General features: G+C 36.4%; 2 protein-coding genes across 2 annotated transcripts in view; both read left to right on the top strand.

The window, feature by feature from the left end:
- The first annotated feature begins 397 nt into the window (after positions 1–397).
- On the top strand, positions 398–9264 carry hacd2 (3-hydroxyacyl-CoA dehydratase 2). The gene is made up of 7 exons (XM_055214911.2): positions 398–621; positions 2722–2839; positions 4191–4209; positions 4742–4830; positions 6042–6163; positions 7468–7646; positions 7793–9264. Exons 1-7 carry the CDS (start codon positions 500–502, stop codon positions 7873–7875), a joined length of 732 nt encoding a protein of 243 aa, XP_055070886.1. The 5' UTR covers positions 398–499; the 3' UTR covers positions 7876–9264.
- Positions 9265–10564: 1300 nt separating this feature from the next.
- The window catches only part of adcy5 (adenylate cyclase 5), a 121798-nt gene continuing 109333 nt past the window's right edge, over positions 10565–23029 (top strand). The window contains exons 1-2 of the mRNA XM_055214908.2: positions 10565–10923; positions 11631–12543. Of these exons, the coding sequence (XP_055070883.1) occupies positions 10901–10923; positions 11631–12543 (936 nt within the window). The 5' untranslated portion in view covers positions 10565–10900. The remainder of the gene's footprint in view (positions 10924–11630; positions 12544–23029) is intronic.

Here is a 23029-nt window from a genome sequence, read left to right as displayed (position 1 = left end):
CAGATAACGTTTATAACACTAACAAATTACTTTCTTAACTAAGGCTAAGGTCAGAATTATTGAATGAAATTTAGGTATGGAAATAGGTTTATTCTTAACACATATTTCTTCGTTCTCTATTTACAATCAGGCATAAACGTGGGGTCCTTTACTTCGAAAATGTCGCGAGCTGCCATCTAGAGGACAGAAAAGATGTTTCAGAAATATTTTTAACCCAATACCCGATCAAAAACTTAAATTACAGATATTGTTGGTGTTGTAATCATAATTTAATGTTTAGGATTTTATATCATCAGATATTTCAGACATATTGCGCGCGGTGTTGTAAATATTCATGAATAAAGCAAGCCTTATGTTTAACAAAAACAAATCAATTAGGTTCGGTGGTCGACAGGGGGCGCCACATACATAAGCACCTCCTATACATGTCAGCAAGGCCGTACGCCTTTATTCGCCCGGACCGTTTGGATGATCCAGTCTCTCTAATGAAAGCGAAGTCATGTCGGCACCTGCCATGGGGACCAGCAAACCAGCGCACGATTCGAGCAACAAGAAGAAAAAGGGACCCGGAGCTTTGGCCGTCGCTTACCTGGTCATTTACAACGTGGTTATGACAGCAGGGTATGACAAAAAAAAAAAACAAATGCGCTTCCGTGCTTTCTCCTTCAGCGTGTGACAGTTGAGAATAGTAGGATTTCAGACAGTGTGTTCTTGGTGCTTGACAAAACCCCCTATTACTGTATTTCCTGATTGAGTTTATAGCCATAGGGTTTTAAAATCGGTCGTAACGTTTTTCTGTGTTTTCTGCATGTCAGTACAATGCAATATTGCTAAAGCCTATTAACGCCTATTTAACGCGTGTAATCTGTCAGTAGAGCCTGGTGGGCGTTTGTTACTGTATTACATGCTTGCATTGTTCTGATATTTAAACAATTGCATTGTTGTTGTATTATTTGTATGGACGTCTTTGTTTAGTTTAATAAGATATGCAGAGTTATGTCTGCGTTAATAAATGAAAGTGCACCTTGCTGGAGCTTCATAACTTTACTGTTGCACAATATTTGTGTCCGTTTCGCGAACGAATCTTCTGGTTCTTCCTTTAGTGAGTCGGTCGAATCGGTTCCTAAACCACGAAAATTGGCATTTTAAGCGTTTTAACCATAGACAGTAAAAGGTTTTAACCGACACAACACACCATTGAAGTCAATCTATTTAACTAAATTGCAATCAAATGGCATTGTTTAATTAAAATACATTATGCCTTGCCATGCTTTGGAGAGCCAGACAGCAGGTTAAACGCTTCTTTGAAACGAACCGATTGGTTAAACATTTAAAATCAACCCTATTACTATTCCTATTGGTCTGTCGCAAAAAAATGTAAGCAGTAGTAAACCAACCGGGTGTGTTACATTTTCACAATGTCTGTATGTTGGACTTTTTACACAGTTGGGACTAGTTTAATGATGCAATTGGGTTGGGTGCTTTTACAGGGACCTACATTTGTTCTCTAAACTTAGTACAGTAACGCAATTTCTGAAATCCAGGTACAATACAGGCATGAGAGTGTTTTATTATCCTCTCTCTCACTCTCTCCCTCTTAACTTAGTCTAGTTTAATAATACTTAAAGCAATATTTTATCCTAAAATGAAACATCTATGATCTATCATTTACTCGTCATCCTCATGCTATGACTTTCTTCAGGTAAATACAGACAGAATTATTTTAAGGTCACGCTTATTTTAAAAGTCAAACCCTTGTAAATGTGTGGATGAGGCCATTGTTTATAATTTGAAAAGTTTGAAATATGCATATTTTTTCATACACAAACCCCTTTGTTTTGCTTCTAAATATATTTATTAACCCACTTTATCTTATGGTTTACATTTATGATAAACATATGTGCTTTTGGAGCTATAAATATGTTAACAACGCTACATTAGAAAGCCAAGAAGAGCTGGGATATTAATTAAAATATCTTGTTGGTGTTCAGCTGAAGAAATAAGGTAAATAATACACCACACCTGGCATGTGGCATCGCATAGGGCAGTGGTTCCCAAACTTTTTCAGCGTGCGGCCCCCCTTGTGTACGGTGCATTCCTTCGCGGTCCCCCAAAGAAAATTAAAACTCAACATTTTAATAAAAAACATTAAATTATACAAAAAAGTAGTGCTTTTGGTTAGTAGCCTTATTTTTTAATTACACAGAATTCATGATAAATTAATGTATTTCATAAAATGTCATAAAACTGGGGCCCCCTGGCACCATCTCGCGGCCCCCAGTTTGAAAACCACTGGCATAGGGGATACAAATGATGATTTTTTATTTTTGGGTGAACTGTTCCTTTAAGCAGGTTTAGTTTTTAGTTAGCATTTTTGTTTTTCTGTTAGTATCTTACTGTCTGTCCTATGTTTTTCCAGCCATTAAAAAATAAAACCAAATTCAAAGCTGAAACTTCTTGCATATTTTAAAGTGTGTTGTACGTACAGCTCTTTTCAAGGAACTTTAAAAGTTCCACATGCACCACTGAATTATGGGTATAGCAGTAAATACACTATGCTCTTTATTTAAATGAGACTGTTGTATGCTATTACTGCCCTTTCAACACTGTGCAGTAAGAGATTTGCATGCATTTCTGTGTTTGTGTGTGCTGAATGTTTCCTCCTCAAAGCATGGATCGATGGCAATACAGAGTTACTTTATAGATCTTTCTTTCATCTAGATGGCTGGTCATTGCTGTTGGACTTGTTCGAGCATATCTTGCCAGAGGCAGCTATCATGGGCTTTATTATTCGATAGAGAAGCCCCTAAAATTCTTTCAGACTGGTGCACTTCTTGAGGTAAGCAATACTGGGGCAATCAAAATGTTTATGCATTTAAGAAATTATGATTTTTTTTTTAATGCATTTGAATGTTTTTTGCAATTTAACAAATGGATAAAAATAAATACAAAATGCTTTTTTGCGCTGCTTTTTTAGTGTAGACAAACACTTGTGGTTTTCTTTTTTTTTTTTTTTTTTGAGCTATAATAATGGTATTACTAGATATACATCGACAAATAACTCAAAAAAACATTCTGATTAATGTGTTCGCTGTCGACAGAACAAACCCTTACAAAATTAACCATGTTTTTTTATAGTAAAAGTGAAGTAACCATGCTTTTTTGGCTGAAAAAAATTGAAAAACTGTGGTTAAACTTTATTTATTGTAGCAAAACTATGGTTAAAGGAAAACACCACCGTTTTTCAATATTTTACTATGTTCTTACCTCAACTTAGATTAATTAATACATACCATAATTTTTATTCAACGCGTGCACTTAATCTATGTACAGCGTGTCGTGAATGTGTTAGCATTTAGCATAGCCCCATTCATTCCTTAGGATCCAAAGAGGGATGAATTTAGAAGCCACCAAACACTTCCATGTTTTCACTGTTTGAGGACTGTTGCATGAGTAGTTACACAAGTAAGTATAAAACGTGGTGATTTTTTTTGAGCTGATAAAAAATTAGAACTGTATTTTATGGCGGAAGAGCACTTAGTTTGCGGCACTTCGACCTCGGGCGCAGTAATATTGACGATGAGTGAGAGGGTGAGTAGTCAGGAGTGATGATGTTACTGCGCCCTGAGGTCGAAGTGCTGCAAACTAAGTGCTCTTCCGGCATACAATATAGTTCTCATTTCTTATCTGCTTAAAAAAATCGCCATGTTTATTTTGTGCCACCATACTTACTTGTGTAACTACTCATGTAAGATTCTTTAAATAGGGAAAACATGGACTTTTTTGGTGTATCAATTCGTCTAAGTTGAGGTAAGAACATAGTAAAATATTGAAAAACAGTGGTGTTTTCCTTTAATTAGTGGTAACCATGATTCAAGTATGCTTTTTTGGTTCTATATGTAGTAAAACCTTTGTAAATTTTTGTAAAGGAGGCTTGGTTGACAGCAATAACTAAGAAGGTTTACAAACACCTTCCGGTGTATCGCATACCACTTTTGTGTCATTATGTCACTTTCACAGTGAGCCAACAGAGATCCCTTAGAAACATTACTTTATCGTGCTTGTGAGCACTTTTGAAATATATCATACTCTGTTCCTGCGGAGTGTATGTATTTGATCATTTCTGTTAAAAACATCATTCCCTGAGGCTCACTGCACCCCATAACATTTGGTCTTTTCTCTCTTGACAGATATTGCATTGTGCGGTGGGTAAGTAACCCTGCTGTTAATAACAGTCTCTGACTATAAATATACACTCAGTGAAGTATATAGATCAGACTGTCTATACAATTGAAGCCTTATTAACTCAGCAATGCATTCAGCAGTGTGGCTTCTGGTTTCTTTGCCAGTCTAACAGTGATAATGTGATAAAGCAGATGTCTCGCTGCACCCGTGGAACATACAGTTCACAGTCCACACCTCATTATCTGGGACTTAATGCTTAATGTGACCTTTCCCAGAGCAAACAACCAGTCCACATGCAGCTGTCTCTGTATCATATCTGTGTCTTAAATTGTTATTATAACATTATTCATTTACGTCTGTCTTTTATGTCAGTGTGTGTTCTTTATCATAATACGTAGTATAACATCATTTGTGTTTTGGTTAGTCTCTTACCCACTTTTGGTTCATGAATACTAATGCAAATGAGGCTGTATGTACTGTATAATCTAACTTCTAGACTTTCATTGCAAGAAGCACTGGATTAATCTCTTCGCTTTATGTTTTAAATTTAATAAAGGGATTGTTCCCTCTTCTGTGGTCCTGACTGGTTTCCAGGTGATGTCACGGGTATTTCTTACCTGGGCAGTCACACACAGTGTTAGAGAAGTAAGTTAATGTTTAACTTGCCTGTGATACAAGATGAGGAAATCTATTAATAATATATTATGATAGTAAAATAATCAATAATCAGGGTTTCCAATGACATGTAAAACCTGAAAATATGAAGCATTTTATATTACAGCAGCTGTTTGAATACGAAGAGCTCAGATCCAAAAGCATCTCTTGGCAAATATTATGCGTTCATCAAATAATTTCGCTTTAAATCTGCTTAATCCCAGCCTCAGGCCTTTCAGAAATACTGGTTTGCTTGCAAAATCCGTTAAAAAACAGATTTTTCAGCAAAGTCCTCTAAGTGCACAGAAAAACTGCATAAATAATGGCACGCGTAGGTCGGATTTTAGTTGTCGAGCTGCAAGTGTTATTTGCCAAGTTAAAGGAGGTTAGGATATTGACCGATTTTTTTTTAGCTTTTTACCTTTATTCAGAAAGCACAGCGAAAAGTGAATGGAGACTTTTTTTAGAAATTAAGTTTTGCAGCGAAAGACTATCAAATTTGTTAAATCACAATGAAATGACCAAAGTTACATTTGTGAAAATAAGGCAGGTAATCTCATAAACTTTTCATTGCCATTAAAGTGAATTTACTGAACCTAAACATAAGAGTCTGGAAAAAAATGCTCATTTATAAGAAAACATGTCAGACAAACTTAGAGGGTTTTGCATCTGAGCTCTTCATATTTAGACCAGGAGCCAAAATACAGTAGTAGCATACAAGTTTTTTTTTTAGAAAAATAATGTTATTTATTCTATTCATTTGTAATGTTCCTTCACTGGAAACTAAGAATCAAGATTTGATTGTCTATCCCAGAGAAAGACGTCTATGCCGAAAGTGTATACAGTAGGTCTGTAAGTTACTGCATTCCTGAGAGAAACCTGCTTGAAGCAAAACTGGAGAATAATACTAATATGTAGTGTCCATTTATGAATGTTAATGTTGTTAAAATAACCTCTTTTCAAGCCTGTGTGTGCCGAGAAAATGTTTGAATCATTGGCTGAATTGTTTAATGTTTTTTGATGTGCCTCCATATCTGATGTTATTAGTAGTCCATTTTTGTGTGATGAGTGGCCTCATTGAATTGCAATGAAAGCGTAGCAGACATAACTGCATGTTTTTCGACTAAATATACCTCAATGAGACCTGCATGCTGCCGAGATCTGTCTGCATTCTTTATAATTTACAGTTCCTCTCATCTTAGGTCCAAAGTGAAGACAGTGTCCTACTCTTTGTGGTGGCCTGGACCGTCACAGAGATCATCCGGTACTCCTTCTACACCTTCAGCCTGCTTAACCATCTGCCTTACCTCATTAAATGGGCTAGGTAAGGTTTAATAATCGTTGCATTTATACGTTATATGGAAGTCTCTCTGTGGGGACATTTTCCAAGACTTTTTTAGATGTAAAATAAATCTTTGGTGTCTCCAGGGTACAGGTGTGAAGTTTTAGCTCAACATACCAGATAATTTATTATAGCATGTTAAAATTGCCATTTTTTAGGTGTGAGCAAAGATGTGCAGTTTTGGGTACGTTCTCTTAAATGCAAATGAGCTGATCTCTGCACTAAATGGCAGTGTCGTGATTAGATAGTGAAGATTAAGGGGCGGTATTATCATCTTCTGACATCACAGGGGGAGCCAAATTTCAATGGCCTATTTTTTCACATGCTTACAGAGAACGACTTACCCAAAGTTACTGGGTTGATTTTTTTCACATTTTATAGGTTGATAGAATCACTGGGGACCCAATTATAGCACTTAAACATGGAAAAGTTATGATATGTCACCTTTAAAACTCATCTTTGAGCATAATAGCATATAAAGTTTTTTTTCTATGACAGTAATTTCTTCATGCTTTAAAATAGCTTAAATTTAACTCTACACCCTTGCATCATTTAGTTTACAAGGAACTGTGAATTATACAGATTAGTCCCCGCCTCTACTCAATCTCGCATCTCAGACCATAGATATGAATATGTAAATTAGTCCTGCCTTCACTTTTTTGCACCATATCATACCATAGCTATATATGTAAATAGAGGCTACATTTAACACTTTTAGACAGTTTCACACAATGCATTTGTAAACTACGTTTTTGTAGCACTAATCTTTAAGCGCTGGTGTTAACTGGTGTGAGCAGCGCATGTAAGCATCACAGAAACAGAGCTGAAGCAGCTGTGCGCCGATCATTTCAGCGGAATCTATGTAGCATCCATACCTAATATCTATTTCTCAAACTACTGATCCACTTGCTCAACTGTGTTGATGTGATTGGTTACATGTTTGTGACATAGGAAACTGATAGGATTTCAGATTGTGGTTTTTGGTCTTTGGAAAACTCTTGATTTTATTTTACTCAGCATTGGTTGCACATGGTTTGTCGTAAGGCATTTTAAAAACACCACATAGACATATAAACAACAATAAAAACTTGAAAACTTCAGATGCATTGTTGTAGATAGGTTTTGCATAAGGACAAAGATTTTACATCAGTGACCCACCAGTTGGAGACTAGTCCTATAAAATGGGGTTATGAAGGGCCAGCTGCAAGGCATATTTCTACCAATATTCCTCACTTCTGATCCTGAAGATGACCTGAAAGTGCTTACGATCTTGCAAACCTTCACAGGTACACATTTTTCTTTGTGCTGTACCCGATGGGAGTGGCGGGGGAACTTCTGACGATCTACGCTGCGCTACCATACGTGCAGAAAACAGGGCTTTACTCCATCACCTTGCCTAATAAGTACAACTTCTCCTTTGACTACCACACCTTCCTCATCCTCGTCATGATCTCCTACATCCCATGTGAGTTCCTAATCAATTTCTAGAAGATGTATCTTGTCAAAATGTTTTGACACTTGATATGTTTCATGCATTCCTCTTTTGACCTATATGTAGCTGCAAAACGCTCTTGGCTGCAAAACGGCTCTGTTTTTGTTTGTGTGTTTCATTATTCCCTCAGCTGTATTTCCACATGATTCGCCAGAGGAAGAAAGTTCTGGGTCACGTGGACGAGTACAGCAAAGTGGAATAACTTGCCCCGCCATGCTACCTCATAGCAGACTGATGGAACCAATGGAAAAAGAGGATAACTTTTAAAAGCCACACTTCACAGATTAAAAAAAAAAAAAGAAGAAAAGAAGGAAAACCCTTCTTGTTCATATACAGAACAGACATTAAGATGATTGCTAACGTTAATACTTTGATATAAAATGATTTCCGTTTGTGATTTTAGGGATCTTGTAACTACTTTAAATGCTTTTCCTCACTTTAGATGGGAATTGCATTATCAAACTAATGCATTAGTTACTTTGTGAGGATTTTGTTTTGTTTTTTGTTTTACTGTAGGTTTACTGACCAAATTTAGACTTGCCATTCAAGAAATACGACTAGAATGGGTGTTTTCAAAGAGAAGGGATATCCCATAATACTACTGTGTTCTGTACAGTAATGACTTAAATATCTGCATCTCACACAGCCCATTTCTGTTGCTTTATGTATCAGTATGTGGATGATGTTTTGCATAAAACACTTTTGATGATTCATTACATTTTTGCTCCTATTGAAACACTAAAATATCTGCTAAATTCCAAATTATTACTGTTAGTATTTTTGTTTTTTTGTTTTGTGACGTGTTTTTTGATAAGGATCAATGTCCATGTCCTCAAACCATTGTTTGTTGGTTGTTTTGTTCAGTATTGGATAAATATTGTCTGTTTGCTCAGAAAATAATTGTACAACTTAAAGAAACTGGCTGAGTTGCTGAGACCTTACAGTCATTGCTACTAAAGTATTACATGGGCATTTTTGTCATAGAAGAAGATTACAGTTGACACATTCAGAGCTTTGCTGTTGTTGATGTGGAAGTGTTCGGCTGGGTGATGAAGGCTATGAGACCGCACGCTGCGTTAAAGAGAGAGCATAGACCTCGACTCTGGGACCAATTGGATTTAAATGCCTCTAGTCATGCTGTTCCAATGAGTCAAATGTAATCATGTGTAGAAAAGGCTCAGAGTCAAGACCAACCTAACACTTTATTGCCTGTCTGCCTAATTGTTAACAGCATAAGAGCAAGCCAACTTCAACCCCAGTGAAAACTTGCAACCTAATGTCTCTCTTATTTAAATATGAGCTACGCTAAGACCGAGTGCCTTGCGTGGTAAGTCTGTTCTCCTTATCAAGCCTTGTGAAGAAAAGATTAGCATGGGATGAATAGGTGCTTGTGCAAAGCTGGAGTACAACTTTGAATAACAATGCATGTGGTGTGGCAATAGATTAATTAATAAAAGCATGACCCTTAAATAAAAATGGCATCAAACTATGTCAAGCTTTTGATATTAAAGTTTTGCATGGGACCAGCAAACTTTGTATGGATAGTAAAACTGATATATATTTACAATAAACCGTAACATGGGAAGCAAAACCAGTTGCATCCAATTTGTCAAGGTGTATGTGCATATAAGCTAAATATGTTTTGTATTTATTCCAGTTCTTAACCTGTAGCTTAATGGGAAATATCGTCTCTTTATTTTTTTAAGCACATTGTGTGTCACTAAGTTTAATATGAAACGCCTATTAATAGCCATGCACTGTTGATAACTATGTGCACCTATCCTTCACATGATGGCAGTAGTGCTCTATTTTTGACTCTATAGCATAATTAGGGTCATTATTATTGAAGGACAATATTTTGATATACTTGACATTATGTGTCACTATATTATTTTATATGCTTATATTAATTTATGTATTTAATTAATTGAATTTATTTATAAATTATAGAGACTTTTTTGCACCTACTTTTGAATTTTGATGCATCTTTGTCACTACTGTTTTGGCATATTTTTGCCTGAAGTATTCATTTTTGTGACTCCTCTAATTTTCTATTTTAAAAAATAGAAACGTGGAATAAAATCCATATGAAATCTGTTTCCTGTGATCCAATATGCACAGTTAGAGCTTTCATTTACATGAGTATGATTGGATCTAATTATACAATCCTATTTTATGATCATATGTTAGATTTCATAAATAGCAAGTCATTGAAGGGGATCAAAACAGTACATTTCCTTAAGGTTTACATCTTATCTGGTGAAAGGATGGTAGTCATGAGACCCATGAAAAACCCAAAAGGCATGACTCGACTCTAAACAATAAGTTCTTTTGTTAGACTCCCAAGAAATGGCTACACCCATGTATCAGTATCCTAGAAATTTAAACAGAACAAATAACAACACACTATTTAAATACACTTCTATTAAAAAGTCAGTAGGAACACTTTACAATAAGGTCTGATTCAATAACATTAATTTATGCATTCATGATCAATGTACAATATATTTACAGCATGCATTTATTTTTGTTAATATGAGTTAATATAAATACATCTGTTTATTGTTCATTTATGTTAATTGTGTGTTAGTTAGTTCATACTAAGATTAACAAATAACCTCGTTGTAAAGTGTTACCAAGTCAAACCAGCACTAAAGATAAATTATTATGATAATTGCTTCCATGTGACTGACGATATTGTATCTTTATTATTCTGAAGTTGCATAAATCTTTTAATACATTTTCCTTCAATACAGTCAGCTGTATTGGCAGACCCGCCCACTTATCTAAATCACTATGCACTGACACATGTATCAACCAATAGCAAACATGATTGGAAACATGAGCAGATATCCATCCAATAGGCTTAAAGATAAGGCGGAGCTTAAAGATCATACTTGGTTGAATGGCAATACAAAGGCAACGAGCAGCACTAAAAGCAATGATAACGTTTGATCAGTTGAATCCGCAGGGAAAATACGCTCGGTTCGTCCGGTGGCACAATCGATAAGCGACGCGGCGTGAGCGAGGCGGATTTGACGCTTTCGCGGCGTGACGATTCATCCTTATCGAGCAGCCAGCGCCGATGATGCTTGCTGCTGCTGCATCAGGCGGCATTGGAGATACCTATCTGCAGAACACGAAAGAACACTGTCCACCAAAGGACACTTATGAGGTCATGACTGTGTAAGTGTACGGATCTTGACGCAAACGGCCCTGAAAGGAGCATGGAATTTACACCAATCGTGAGGTGAGATCATGTAATGTAGTGGGCTGCGTTCACATACATACAGGTGTACATCTCGCGTGGATCATTGCATCAATGCGGACACGCCATGGAGCCGTGCTCGGTACTGTCCACGAGCCTTTGGGGACACTGTTTACTCCCGTGAGGAAAAATGAGGAGATTTAAGACGCGTGACGAGCGTGGAGTCAGTTGTCATGGATTTTAGCGCGCGGTATTTCGTATTTATTCATTGAAATGTTGGGCACAGTAGTAAGCATCCCCTGCCGTTTACTTTCCTTGATGCTCCATCTGGGGATGTGTCCCAAATGACTACTTTGTGTATTTAATTATTTTAAGTGCCCTCTGAAGTGTTTGTAATGATGCGAATTGATTTGGGGAACTGCTTTTCTCTTTCACAGATACTGTGCTACAATAACTTCATTAAGCTCGCATTGGTCCTCATTTAGAAAAGTAGCTAGTATGCGAAAAGTTGCGTATGCAGGACAACTTTTACTATTTTCAGCAAGCCTTCAAATCTTTCATTCACTCTTCTTATAAAGACTTACAGCTCGTGTCTTAAAATGGTAAAGTGCAATACGTTCCCAAAAATAATGACTGAGACGGTGCCTATTTTATGTCAAAACTGTTTATGTGGGATCATGCACGTGTAACCCTGTCATTTCTATTCCATGTGTTCATATATTTTATGTAATAATCGAGATCATGTCCAGATCTAACAGTGTGAGCCCACCCGGCGCTGGCGCTCCTGGACTTAGGGGAGGGACGGAGCACAGATCTGCTTGGGGCGAGTCCGAGTCCGTGGCGAACGGATGTCCATACTCGTCTGCCAGATCCTCCAGCAGCAAGAAACTCGTACGGTCCAACAGTCGGTGGAGAGAAGAGGATGACCTCGAGCGACAGCCGGGCCGAGCCACGACCACCGTCAGCCGTGTTAGCTTCAGATCCAAGTCCGCGTGGCAAGAACATGGAGAGGAAAGTCGCAATAATAACCGGTCGTCCCCGAGGTATCGAGATGTGAGACCCAAATCGGTGGAGCTGGGTTTGGATGACCGGAGAACCAAGCCGGACGAGGAGGAGCTCGTGGCCGAAGTGAACTTTTCCATGATCGAGTGCTGCAACGGCGTGATGCAGATCTTCAAGTCCAAGAAATTCCAGTCGGAGAAGTTGGAGAGACTTTACCAGCGATACTTCTTCCGACTTAACCAGAGCAGCCTGACGATGCTGATGGCCGTCCTGGTGCTGGTGTGCGCGGTGATGCTGGGCTTTCACCTCGCCGTTGGAGTGTATCGGCTCACCTTTGTGGTGGTTTTCTCCGTGGCGATCTTGCTCATCCTCACGTTGATTTTGGTGTGCAACAGGAACGGCTTCCATCAGGATCACATGTGGATAGTTTGCTATGTGGTCATTCTGATGGTGCTGGTCTTACATGTGATCGGCGTGCTATTCGTGGAGCCCCGGAGCGCGTCTGAGGGCATATGGTGGACCGTGTTTTTCATCCATGTCATATACACTCTTCTACCGGTCCGGATGAGAGCTGCAGTTATCAATGGGATTATACTGTCAGCCGTACACGTGCTCGTTTCGTGGAAGTTAAACGAGAAGGACGTCTTTTTGTGGAAACAGGTGAGCACTATATGGCACTATACTATGCTACATTCTATACTAATATCTTATTTTATACTATGCTATGCCATACCATGCTATATAATACAATACTATTTTAAACTATATGCTATACAATATAGGCTGCTCTTTCATACTTTTTATAGTATCATGTACTATACTGTACAATTTTATTTTGTACTGTACTGCACTATACTATACCCCTTCATTCTATACTCGTTCAAAGTATCTTCTTGTATACTATAGGCTAAGGTTTTTATACTACTAGGCTATTACTATACAGAAGTACGGGTCTCCAACCATTTTTTTAAACAAGGGATACCACAATGTATAAAACAATCTGGAAGGCTACTTTTTTGATATAGTCTACTCAAAACTTTTTGGTTTTACTTGTTGATTTTATTATTTTATTTTACTTGTTGATATGTTAACATACATAAAAGAAGCCAATCTAATATATAAAAAGTAATAAATAAATATTACAATTGATATTAATAATTGAATGTGCTTTGGCGGGCAACTCTGCACGCGGGCACCATGTTGGAGAGCACTGCTGTATAGTAAACTATAGGCTACTATTTCATACTGTACTATTTCTATTAGGGATGCATAACGATTAATTGCGATTAATCTATAGCAGAATAAAAGTTTTTGTCTACATAATATATGTGTGTGAACTGTGTATAATAATTATGTATATATAAATATGGACACATGCATGTATAATTTTAAGAAAAATATTTTTTATATATTAAGTATTTATTTTTATATTTAATATAAATTATACCTAAGTATACAAATGTATATACACATGCAAACATTTCTTGCATGTGTGTGCATTTATCTATACAAAGTTATTATACACAGTTCACATATATGATGTAAACAAAAACTTTTATTCTGCTATAGATTAATTGCGATTAATCGTTATAAATCCCTAATTTCTATCCTACCCTGTTCTTTATTGTGCAATTTTATTACTGTACTATTTTGTACTTTTATTTATGCTGTACCTTTAGACACATTACTCTTTCATAGTATACAATTTATACTTTCCTACACTAGCAGTAGAATTTATATTCTTTATGGGTTGGTTTAGATTTATCCAGGACTAGACCTTAGCTATATTAGGGCATTTAAGTAGTTTTTACAAACAAACCTTAAAAAAAAAACATTACTGTTGTGCACCTTAGACAAAACAATGGCAATGTTAAGATATCTTAGTACAAGGTGGTTTTAAATAAAGGCAGCTCAAACATGCCCTGTCCAAGAAACTCCCCCTATACGTTTAAGAAATCCTTGGCCATACTTCATATAATATATCTCATTTTTAAAACGTTATTATTATATTTTTTATGATAAACTAATGAAAAGATGCATTGAAACGATATTAGTGTTGTAACTGTGGTGCTGTTGTAAACCTGCTATGTTAGTCAGTTAATGATCAAAGTTTAGTTTAACAGTGGGATAAGAGGAACCAAGGGCCTTCTCAACCTGTATTTAAACATAATTTAATACTTCTAATATTTAATATTTTTAGTCAGATAATCTGCATCTTGTTATTAAGTGACAAAATGTACTATATATATATAGTGTATAAATATATATATATATATAGTATATAAATATAATATATATATAGGCCGATACATATTCATATTACTTTCACAATGAAAAACTCCCAGACCGTGGACATCTTGTCTTTGCGCTAGACTAGCATACTCTTCTTAAGTCCGCAACACGTGTCATCTTCGTGCTATGTCACAGAAAGCACCAATCAAAACTTCACATGGCCAGCAATGAGCAAGTGAAGTGGTTCAACAAGCCAAAATAATCCATAATTTATCGGCTTTCATTTATCGGCCTAATTTTGCTATCAGACCGATAACCGATAATATTATAAATAAGCAGTTATCGGACGATAACGATATGTCTGCCGATATATCGTGCATCCCTAATTAAATAATATTAATTTGTTTTAAATTCTGTGTTATTAAACCTCAGAAAAATTAGGTTACTAACAAACAGCACTACATTGCATAATTTAATATGTTTTATATCTTAAATTTTCTTTTGGGGCGCCACGAAGGGATGCACTGTACATGTGTGTGGGGGGGGGCACATGCCAAAAAGTTTGAGAATAATTTAAACTTTAGTTTTCTCTGCAAAGCTTTTGCATTTAGTTGAATTTAGTATAGCCAACAACAGTAAGATAATTTGAACTGTAAAGGCACTTGTACAGTAGTGATGTGTGTTTGGACTGGTTGGTTGTATTCCCTGGACATGTGATCATTTAAAAGCATTAAGCAATAAAGGAAGAAACTTTTTTTCCACAAATGAAAGAAAATTAAAAGAGACATTATAAACTTACTTTAACTTAATATGAGATCTGTTTAGTTAAATTTCGCATTCAATTTAAATTTTATATGAAATGTGTTTTGCTCTCTTTCGTCTTTTGTTTTCATCGGAAACACAAACTTTTGATTGTTTGGGAACAAGCTGCAGTATTTGTAGCTCTTCCCACACAATGCTGTTGTCTTTAGCTTATCAGATCTTTAACATGGAAGCTAGCAGCAGGACTCACTAATAGTGCGTTGTTGTTTTATCTAGTTCCTGCATTGAAGGATGTTTAAGTAGTGATCTCATAGAGTGATGATTGATTTTAGTTTTTATGTGATCAGAGTTTTGGGTGCCAGAGTGACTGATAGTGATTGCAGGCCATTGTTTTCCTAAAAGAACACATTTTTATCAGGATATTACAAGTTATAATTAAAGTAAAAAAGTAAAAATTCTTTGGTTTTGCATTTATTTAATTTAGTAAAAAAAATGTCAAGTGAACAGTATAAGAAGTTAAAAATGAACATTTTAGAATTTTTGAATGTTATTTCCTTTATGGCAACATTCACACAAACTAGCATGGACTCTACATATATCCATATATGTACAAAAACGGATGGTTTATGTTATTTAAGTATGATTTGAAGATATTTCAAAAAGCTCTGTTTGTGTTTTAATTAAAGCAAACAAATCTTTTCATTTTTAAGATAATCAAAGATTAATATAATCAAAAATATGCCTTTTAATAATTCAAATACATCAAAATAACGCAGCATAATGCAGAAGTGTAAAAAGTGCTCTTTTTACACCATAACATTACTTGGTTTACTTGGTTTACAGTTTTGTGATCCTTAAATTTGGTTTGTCTTCAGTTTTAAATTAGATTTTGAATCGCGAACTTTTAAAGTGGTTTCAGATTTTTGGATCTCACTGTATTCATAGATCGTAGCATAAATTCCTTTCAAAGTCGCAATTCAATTGTGCCGGTGCCGGTTCCAGATCCGTCTTAATCCAGCTCACATGAAGCCCCGATGGGCACAGCTAAAATATAAAACGCAGAAGTAAATTTCAGTTAGATGATACCATCATAGATTACAAACAGAGCAGCAGTTCATTCTTGTTTATTTAAGTAGTCTTAGATTTTCTTGCACATCCTCCATAACAACAGGAACAGGCTTTCAAAGCAAGTGTTTGAATAATCAGATGATCCGCAAAATGTACAATCTCCAGCTCCATTTCTTTAATATTTAGTGTTAAAACTGAATGTGTGCTGAAAGTCCCATTTAGAGGAGTTAGCATGCATGCTTCCCCTTGGGGAAAAGAAGGAGGTGAGCAGAGTCTTGCCTGCCACATCTCCAGCTGTAACATGGTTTGTGACTGCTTTAATTGAATTGTCCCGCACTGAAACGTGCAGACCCGCTGGAATTCAAAGCAGATGTCCTTCCTGGCCCTTCTGAAAGATCTGCTATTAATTTGGCTTTGAGAGTCAACCCCTATGGAGGCATTAACCTTCCCCCAGGCCACGCTGACTACGTGCTCTACTGTGCAGCACGCTGAAGAAAGTGACACCATCTTTAGGGACTAAAGCAGACATCGCACACAGATAATCTTTTGATGGTCTGTCAGCTTTTCATGTCATTTAGCCATCTGATATTTCTCAATTAAGCAAACCGATAATTATTGAAGTCATCAGTCAGTAATACATAAAGATACAAATTGCAAGCAACAAAAGCAAATAAAATCTGTAAACGGTGTTTAAAGTTTTTCAGGTGTCTAATAGCAGTTTTGATGTAATGATCATATAATTATATTAGGGATACATGATGATATTGAAGAAAATTTTGATTATGCAATCGTTTTTCTAAATTATGTGTCTGTGAGTGTGATATGATAATGCTTTTGGTTTGTAATTCCATTTTAAATTATACAAAAAATTATATAATCCATATACATTTTACGTTTCCTCTGCTTTCTTTTTCTTGCCGGTTTCTCTGCCTTCTGCATCGGCATAAAACTTTAACAAAACATCTGTAAAGTATTTAAATTATTCAGTTTTTGCAAACCATTGGGATATTTACATTAGCACTGGATTTTCGGTATTTTATAAGGGGGCAACACATTTCTGTATTCTACAAAACAGGTCATATAATTTTCAGTACAGGTCTTTTGCGTGTGCTTCATGAAATGAAGTTTAACTTGAGATGCCTTCAAAGAAGCTACCAAAGATAACCATAACCAATATTCATCGCAAAATATTATTTTCAAGAAAAAAATTTCTTAGAATTTTTGTCTTCTTGTCAGTAAAAATATCTAAAAATACTAAAATCAAGATGCTTTTTCTTGATGAGCAAAACGACCCAAGAAAATAAGTCTAGTTTTTAGACCAAAAATATCACATTTAAGTGATTTTGTGCATAAAACAAGCAAAAAAATCTGCCAATGGGGTAGGCAAAAAATCTGAATTCAAGAAAAATTTGCTTACCCATTTCCAGATTTTTTTGCTTGTTTTACGCACAAAATCACTTAACTTTGATATTTTGGGTCTAAAAACTAAACTTATTTTCTTGGGTCGTTTTGCTCATCAAGAAAAATCATCTTAATTTAAGATTTTTTTTTAGATATTTTTACTAAAACAAGACAAAAATACTAAGAAATTTTTTTCTTGAAAATATTTTTTTGCAGTTACAGTGCAAAAAATTACTCTCTAACTCAGTTTTTTGTCTTGTTTTCAGTAGAAATATCTAAAAATTCTTAAATCAAAATGTGTTTTCTTGATTAGCAAAATGACCTAAAAAAAAGACAGTTTTTAGAGAGTTTTTAGACAAAAAATATACAATTTAAGTGAATTTGTGCTTAAAACAAGCAAAAATATCTGCCACTGGGGTGAGAATTAAATTTTTTTTTTTTAAATTAATTCAAGCTACATTTTCTCACCCCATTGGCAGATATTTTTGCTTGTTTTAAGCACAAATTCACTTAAATTTTATATTTTTTTGTCTAAAAACTAGACTTATTTTCTTAAATCAAGATTTATTTTCTTGATGAGCAAAATGATATTAGAATTTTTTTATATTTCTACTGAAAACAAGACAAAAATACTAAGTTAGAAAGTCATTTTTTGCAATGTATGCAGATTGATATTTAAAATTGTTATTATTTTTCTTATTTATTGACATTTGGATACTAAAATATCATAAAATGGCAAAATTTAAATGCCTAGCCAGGTTAACTGAATATCTGAAAAGTGCATAGATATTGTCTTCAGTTCATACTACTGTTAACACTTTCTCGGCAAGCGGATGTGATGAGACCTGTTTTTCGGACATTCGGCAAAAAGCCTTTTGTATCATACTGCCGCAAACATCTTGTCAACTACCTTACAGTATAAGTGCAGATTTAGGGGCTGATCACACCAAACGCGTTTATGGCAGTTGTAGGCACCTTTTTAAATGATTTTCTATGGGCAGTGAGCGTTATGCGTGCTGTTTATGCGTGCCAACGCCTTGCGCTTTTTGCTGCCTGCCACAGCACACGTTTTTAACAGAGAGAGGAAAAGCGCCCGACGTCATTTGCATCTTTTCATTGTCCAATCGAATGAGGGGAGAGGCGGGCTTTCCGTTGTGGTGACAGAAGTTTACAGTTGTTTGGAACACTCTCTCCTGTGTGTTTGTGCACCTCTTACCCTCGATCAAGGTCAGAGCAAGCGCCCTCTTTTTAAAGTTTCTGCTAATATGACAGTTAACAGCAAAAGAGCGCTCATGCTTTAAATTGACAAGATTGACAAGACAGCTGACTCTGTGTTTGCCTAGCAATATAAAAACTTGCCATGTGTTTAAAACGTGTTTGGTGTGATTGGCCCCTTAAGCTGCATTCAGACAAGCAGCGACTAGCATTAGCAAAGCGACACAATATCATTGATTTTAATTGGTAGCTTGGCGACTTCCGGCGACACAAGTGACCGTTGCCAACTGAATGGGGCGTGTCCAGACGCGTGACAAAGTTGAGAAAAGTTTAACTTTATGCAAATAATGTGCAACTTTTAGGAGCGACTACCATTGAGAGCAAAGCAGTAAAGTTCACATCATCCGTCTCTCGTCAGTTACTGGAGTGGATGGTACTTGTTGTTTACGACAACGTAACGACACGAAAAAGACGGGCGACACACAGCGAGAAAGTCCCTGCTAGTCTTTACCTGCACTGAACACATCCCAAGTTCCCTATTCTTAGATCAACATCTACTTAAACTCTGAAGATGTGCCTAAAACTGTGTGTAAGCACTAGGAAGGATACAGCAATAAGAGATTTTATATGATCTCTCAAGATTCGACTCTGACATGTCCCTCGAGAAGACGGACCCTCAATCTCGCTTCGTGTATCTTAGCAACCGTGGCCTGTTCTTACAAACACCATCCCGAAGCACACAGGGCTTTCCTGTGAGTGGATGCCCTGCTTTTCATCTCTTAACCACCTCCAGTGAATGTGCCATCTTACCATTAGAGGTTCAAATTGAGATAATGAAGGCACAACTGCCACGGTACTCTGAGATTTCACTTTTTTTTTCTTCATCCCACTCCCATGCATTGTTTTTCCTGTTGTCAAGGTAGACCTGGGCATTAGAAAGCTCTCATGTGTGGGTGGCCGCCCGCACCTCTCTTAAACAACTGCTGCTGTCTATAGCTTTTATTAAATATCTTATAAGGAGCTGCTTCTTATGGCACCACATCAGTTTAACATTAAAGGGGACATTTAACATTAAAGACGTTTTTTAAGATGTAAAATAAATCTTTGGTGTCCCCATAATATCATATAGATAATTTATTATAACATTTTAAAATTGCCACTTTGTAGGTATAAGCAAAAATGTGCACTAAATGGCAGTTTCGTGGTTGTATAGTGCAGATTAAGGGGTGGTATTATCCCCTTCTGACATCACAAGAGTATCTAAAATTTCAGTGACCTATGCTTGCAGAGAATGGTTTACCAAGACTATTTTACTGGGTTGCTCTTTTTCACATTTTTAATGTTGATAAAAGCACTGGGGACCCAATTATAGCACTTTAATATGGAAAAGTCTGAGTTTCATGTTATGTGCCCTTTAAAGGGACACTCCACTTTTTTGAAAAAAACCCCGAAATTTCCAGCTCCCCTAGTGTTAAAGGGAAATTCCGCCTTGAAATGATCCTAGGGTTAATAACAAACGTGTACCGAGTTCGACCGTTCACTGGAGTTTGTTTTCATGCTAGTCTAACGTGACCAGTGTTATTGCTAAACGCAAATTAGCATGTTATGGTAGCCTTCGGGGCATCAGTGCATTAAAAACGAAATCGCTATGTCTATACTACTAATAATGCTCAAAATAACCCCACACTTACACTGTAGCACAATGAGGGTCTCTATATGTAAACCGAAGCATTGAGAACTTTGCAAGTGTACAGGCAGTTTATTAAAAAGAAACATTTACCGTTCACGTCTGGATCACATATCCATGCGGGCGCCATCTTGGGAAAACTAAACTCTCGCGTGAAACGTTGTTGCCCTGAACAGGTGTTGTGCTTTCACGCGAGAGTTCAGTTTTCCCAAGATGGCGCCCGCATGGATATGTGATCCAGACGTGAACGGTAAATGTTTCTTTTTAATAAACTGCCTGTACACTTTCAAAGTTCTCAATGCTTCGGTTTACATATAGAGACCCTCATTGTGCTACAGTGTAAGTGTGGGGTTATTTTGGGCATTATTGGTGGTGTGGACATGGCGATTTCGTTTTTAATGTACTGATGCCCCGAAGGCTACCATAACATGCTAATTTGCGTTTAGCAATAACACTGGTCACGTTAGACTAGCATGAAAACAAACTCCAGTGAACGGTCGAACTCGGTACACGTTTGTTATTAACCCTAGGATCATTTCAAGGCGGAATTTCCCTTTAAACATATTGATATTTACCATTTTGGAATCCAGTCAGCTGATCTCCAGGTCTGGCGCTACCACTTTTAGCATAGCTTAGCACAATCCATTGAATCTGATTAGACCATTAGCATCGCGCTAAAAAAATAACCTAAGAGTTTCTATATTTTTCCTATTTAAAACTTGACTCTTCTGTTGTTACATCGTGTACTAAGACCGACGGAAAATTAAAAGTAGCAATTTTCTAGGCAGATATGGCTAGGAACTATACTCTCATTCTGGTGTAATAATCAATGACTTTGCTGCCATAACATAATGATATTACACAGTGCCCAAAAATAGTCTCCTGCCATTGAAAGTTACTAAGGGGACTATTTTCGGCTGCTGCGTAATATCATTGCGCCACCTGCAGCCATGTTACAGCAGCAAAGTCCTTGAGTCCCAAAGTGCTGCTAGGTGTCCCTTTATTTTCAATTATTGACACGACTTACAACAAAATCCTAATTCCTGTGGTGTTAAGACAAAGCCAAATGCATTCATGCTTTGTTTTTGTCAATATTTAGCAACCACTTTCTCACTTCTCTGTAATGGTGTCACACACAGAATAATTGCACGATCTGTTGCATGTGTAATTGATTATTTCTGTAGTGACTCTGGAATGCATCCTGATTCAAACCAAACCCAGCATGATATTTGTATTTGAAGAAACATCCCCCTGTCTCTCCTTGCAACCATTTGTTTTCCATCTCTTATCAGTTTTGGCTCCAAACATTCAACAAATGGTGTATATTCTGCAGACCTGTTTATTGAATTTTGTTCAGTCGTTTGTGATGTGAATATGATGGCCAGCATGTGTTTAATTTAATTTCAATATCAGCCTGCTGTGCTCATGCTGGGTAGACCACACAAAGCTAGCATGCAACTGCGATCACTGCCATGGATATCTATTTAAGGTGTCCTCCTTAAAAAAAAGTATACATTTTTTGGAAAAACTTTTTAAACACGCTGCTGTAGTACAATGAGTAACCGAAAAAACGAAATACTTACATTATTAGCAGCATTGCACCTGGTTTGATATTTGTGACCCTGGACCAAAAAAGGTTCAGTAGCAATAGCAACAATGCATTGTATGGGTCAATTTTATACATTTTTTTATGCCAAAAATCATTAAGATATTAAGTAAAGATCATGCTTCATTTTTAAATTTAAAAAAATGTATTTATCATTAGTAGTATGTGTTGCTAAAGACTTCATTTGGACAACTTTAAAGGTGGAGTGTGTAATTTTTAGAAGGACCTCTTGACAGAAATGCTAAATAATATACAGGGGTGTATAAAGACCTTTTTATAATGAACCGTTATGTTTTTATTACCTTAGAATGAGACATTTTGATCTACATACACAGAGGGTCCCCTTACATGGAAGTCGCCATTTTGTGACGCCATGTTTCTACAGAAGTCCTTAACGGACAAACTTTTTTACTAAGTTGTCTCCAACAATGACATGTTTTTATGGTGGCAGCTACCGTAGCTTCTCTATGCGTTTTAAAAGTGAGGGGTGAGCAGTGGTCTCAGCCGTTGGTTGCAATTCGCAACCTCACCACTAGATGCTGCTAAAATTTACACACTTTAAAGACGATTTTCTCAATATTTCGATTTTTGCTCTCTCATATTCCAGATTTTCAAATAGTGGTATCTCGGCCAGATATTGTCACATCCTAACAAACCATCAATAGAAATCTTATTTATTGTTGGGGTATGATGTATTCAACCACTGGTTTTGTGGTCCAGGGTCACATTTGCTCTTTAATGTTAATTTTAAAGGAGACATTTTATAAGACTTTTTTAAGATGTAATAAATAAATCTTTGGTGTTCCCAGAGTGCCTATGTGAAGTTTTAGCTCAAAATACCATATAATTTATTAAAGCATGTTAAAATTGCACTTTATAGGTGTTAGCAAAAATGTGACAATGACCTTTAAAATGCAAATGAGCTGATATCTGCACTAAATGGCAGTGCCATGGTTGGATAGTGCAGATTAAGAAGGTATTATCCCCTGCTGACATCACAAGGGGAGCCAAATTTCAATGACCTATTTTTTTCACATGCTTGCGGAGAATGGTTTACCAAAACTAAACAAATGTTCTAGGTTGAAAGAAGTACTGGCGACCCAATTATAGCACTTAAACATAAAAAAAGTCAGATTTTCATGATATGTACCCTTTAACCAACTATTTTTATGTTA

Source organism: Misgurnus anguillicaudatus, chromosome 17, assembly GCF_027580225.2.
Source record: "Misgurnus anguillicaudatus chromosome 17, ASM2758022v2, whole genome shotgun sequence".
In the NCBI taxonomy this organism is placed as follows: Eukaryota; Metazoa; Chordata; class Actinopteri; order Cypriniformes; family Cobitidae; genus Misgurnus; species Misgurnus anguillicaudatus.
The sequence above is the reverse complement of the archived record's forward strand: the minus strand, read 5'-3'. Positions and strand labels throughout refer to the sequence as shown.

What these genes read in the sequence shown, in the direction of transcription:
- hacd2 (XM_055214911.2), top strand. Translation starts at nt 500, where the DNA reads ATGTCGGCACCTGCCATGGGGACCAGCAAACCAGCGCACGATTCGAGC. An exon ending in TACCTCATTAAATGGGCTAG is followed by an intron (nt 6,164 to 7,467) that starts GTAAGGTTTAAT and finishes AAACCTTCACAG; the next exon opens with GTACACATTTTTCTTTGTGC. An exon ending in CATGATCTCCTACATCCCAT is followed by an intron (nt 7,647 to 7,792) that starts GTGAGTTCCTAA and finishes TGTGTGTTTCAT; the next exon opens with TATTCCCTCAGCTGTATTTC.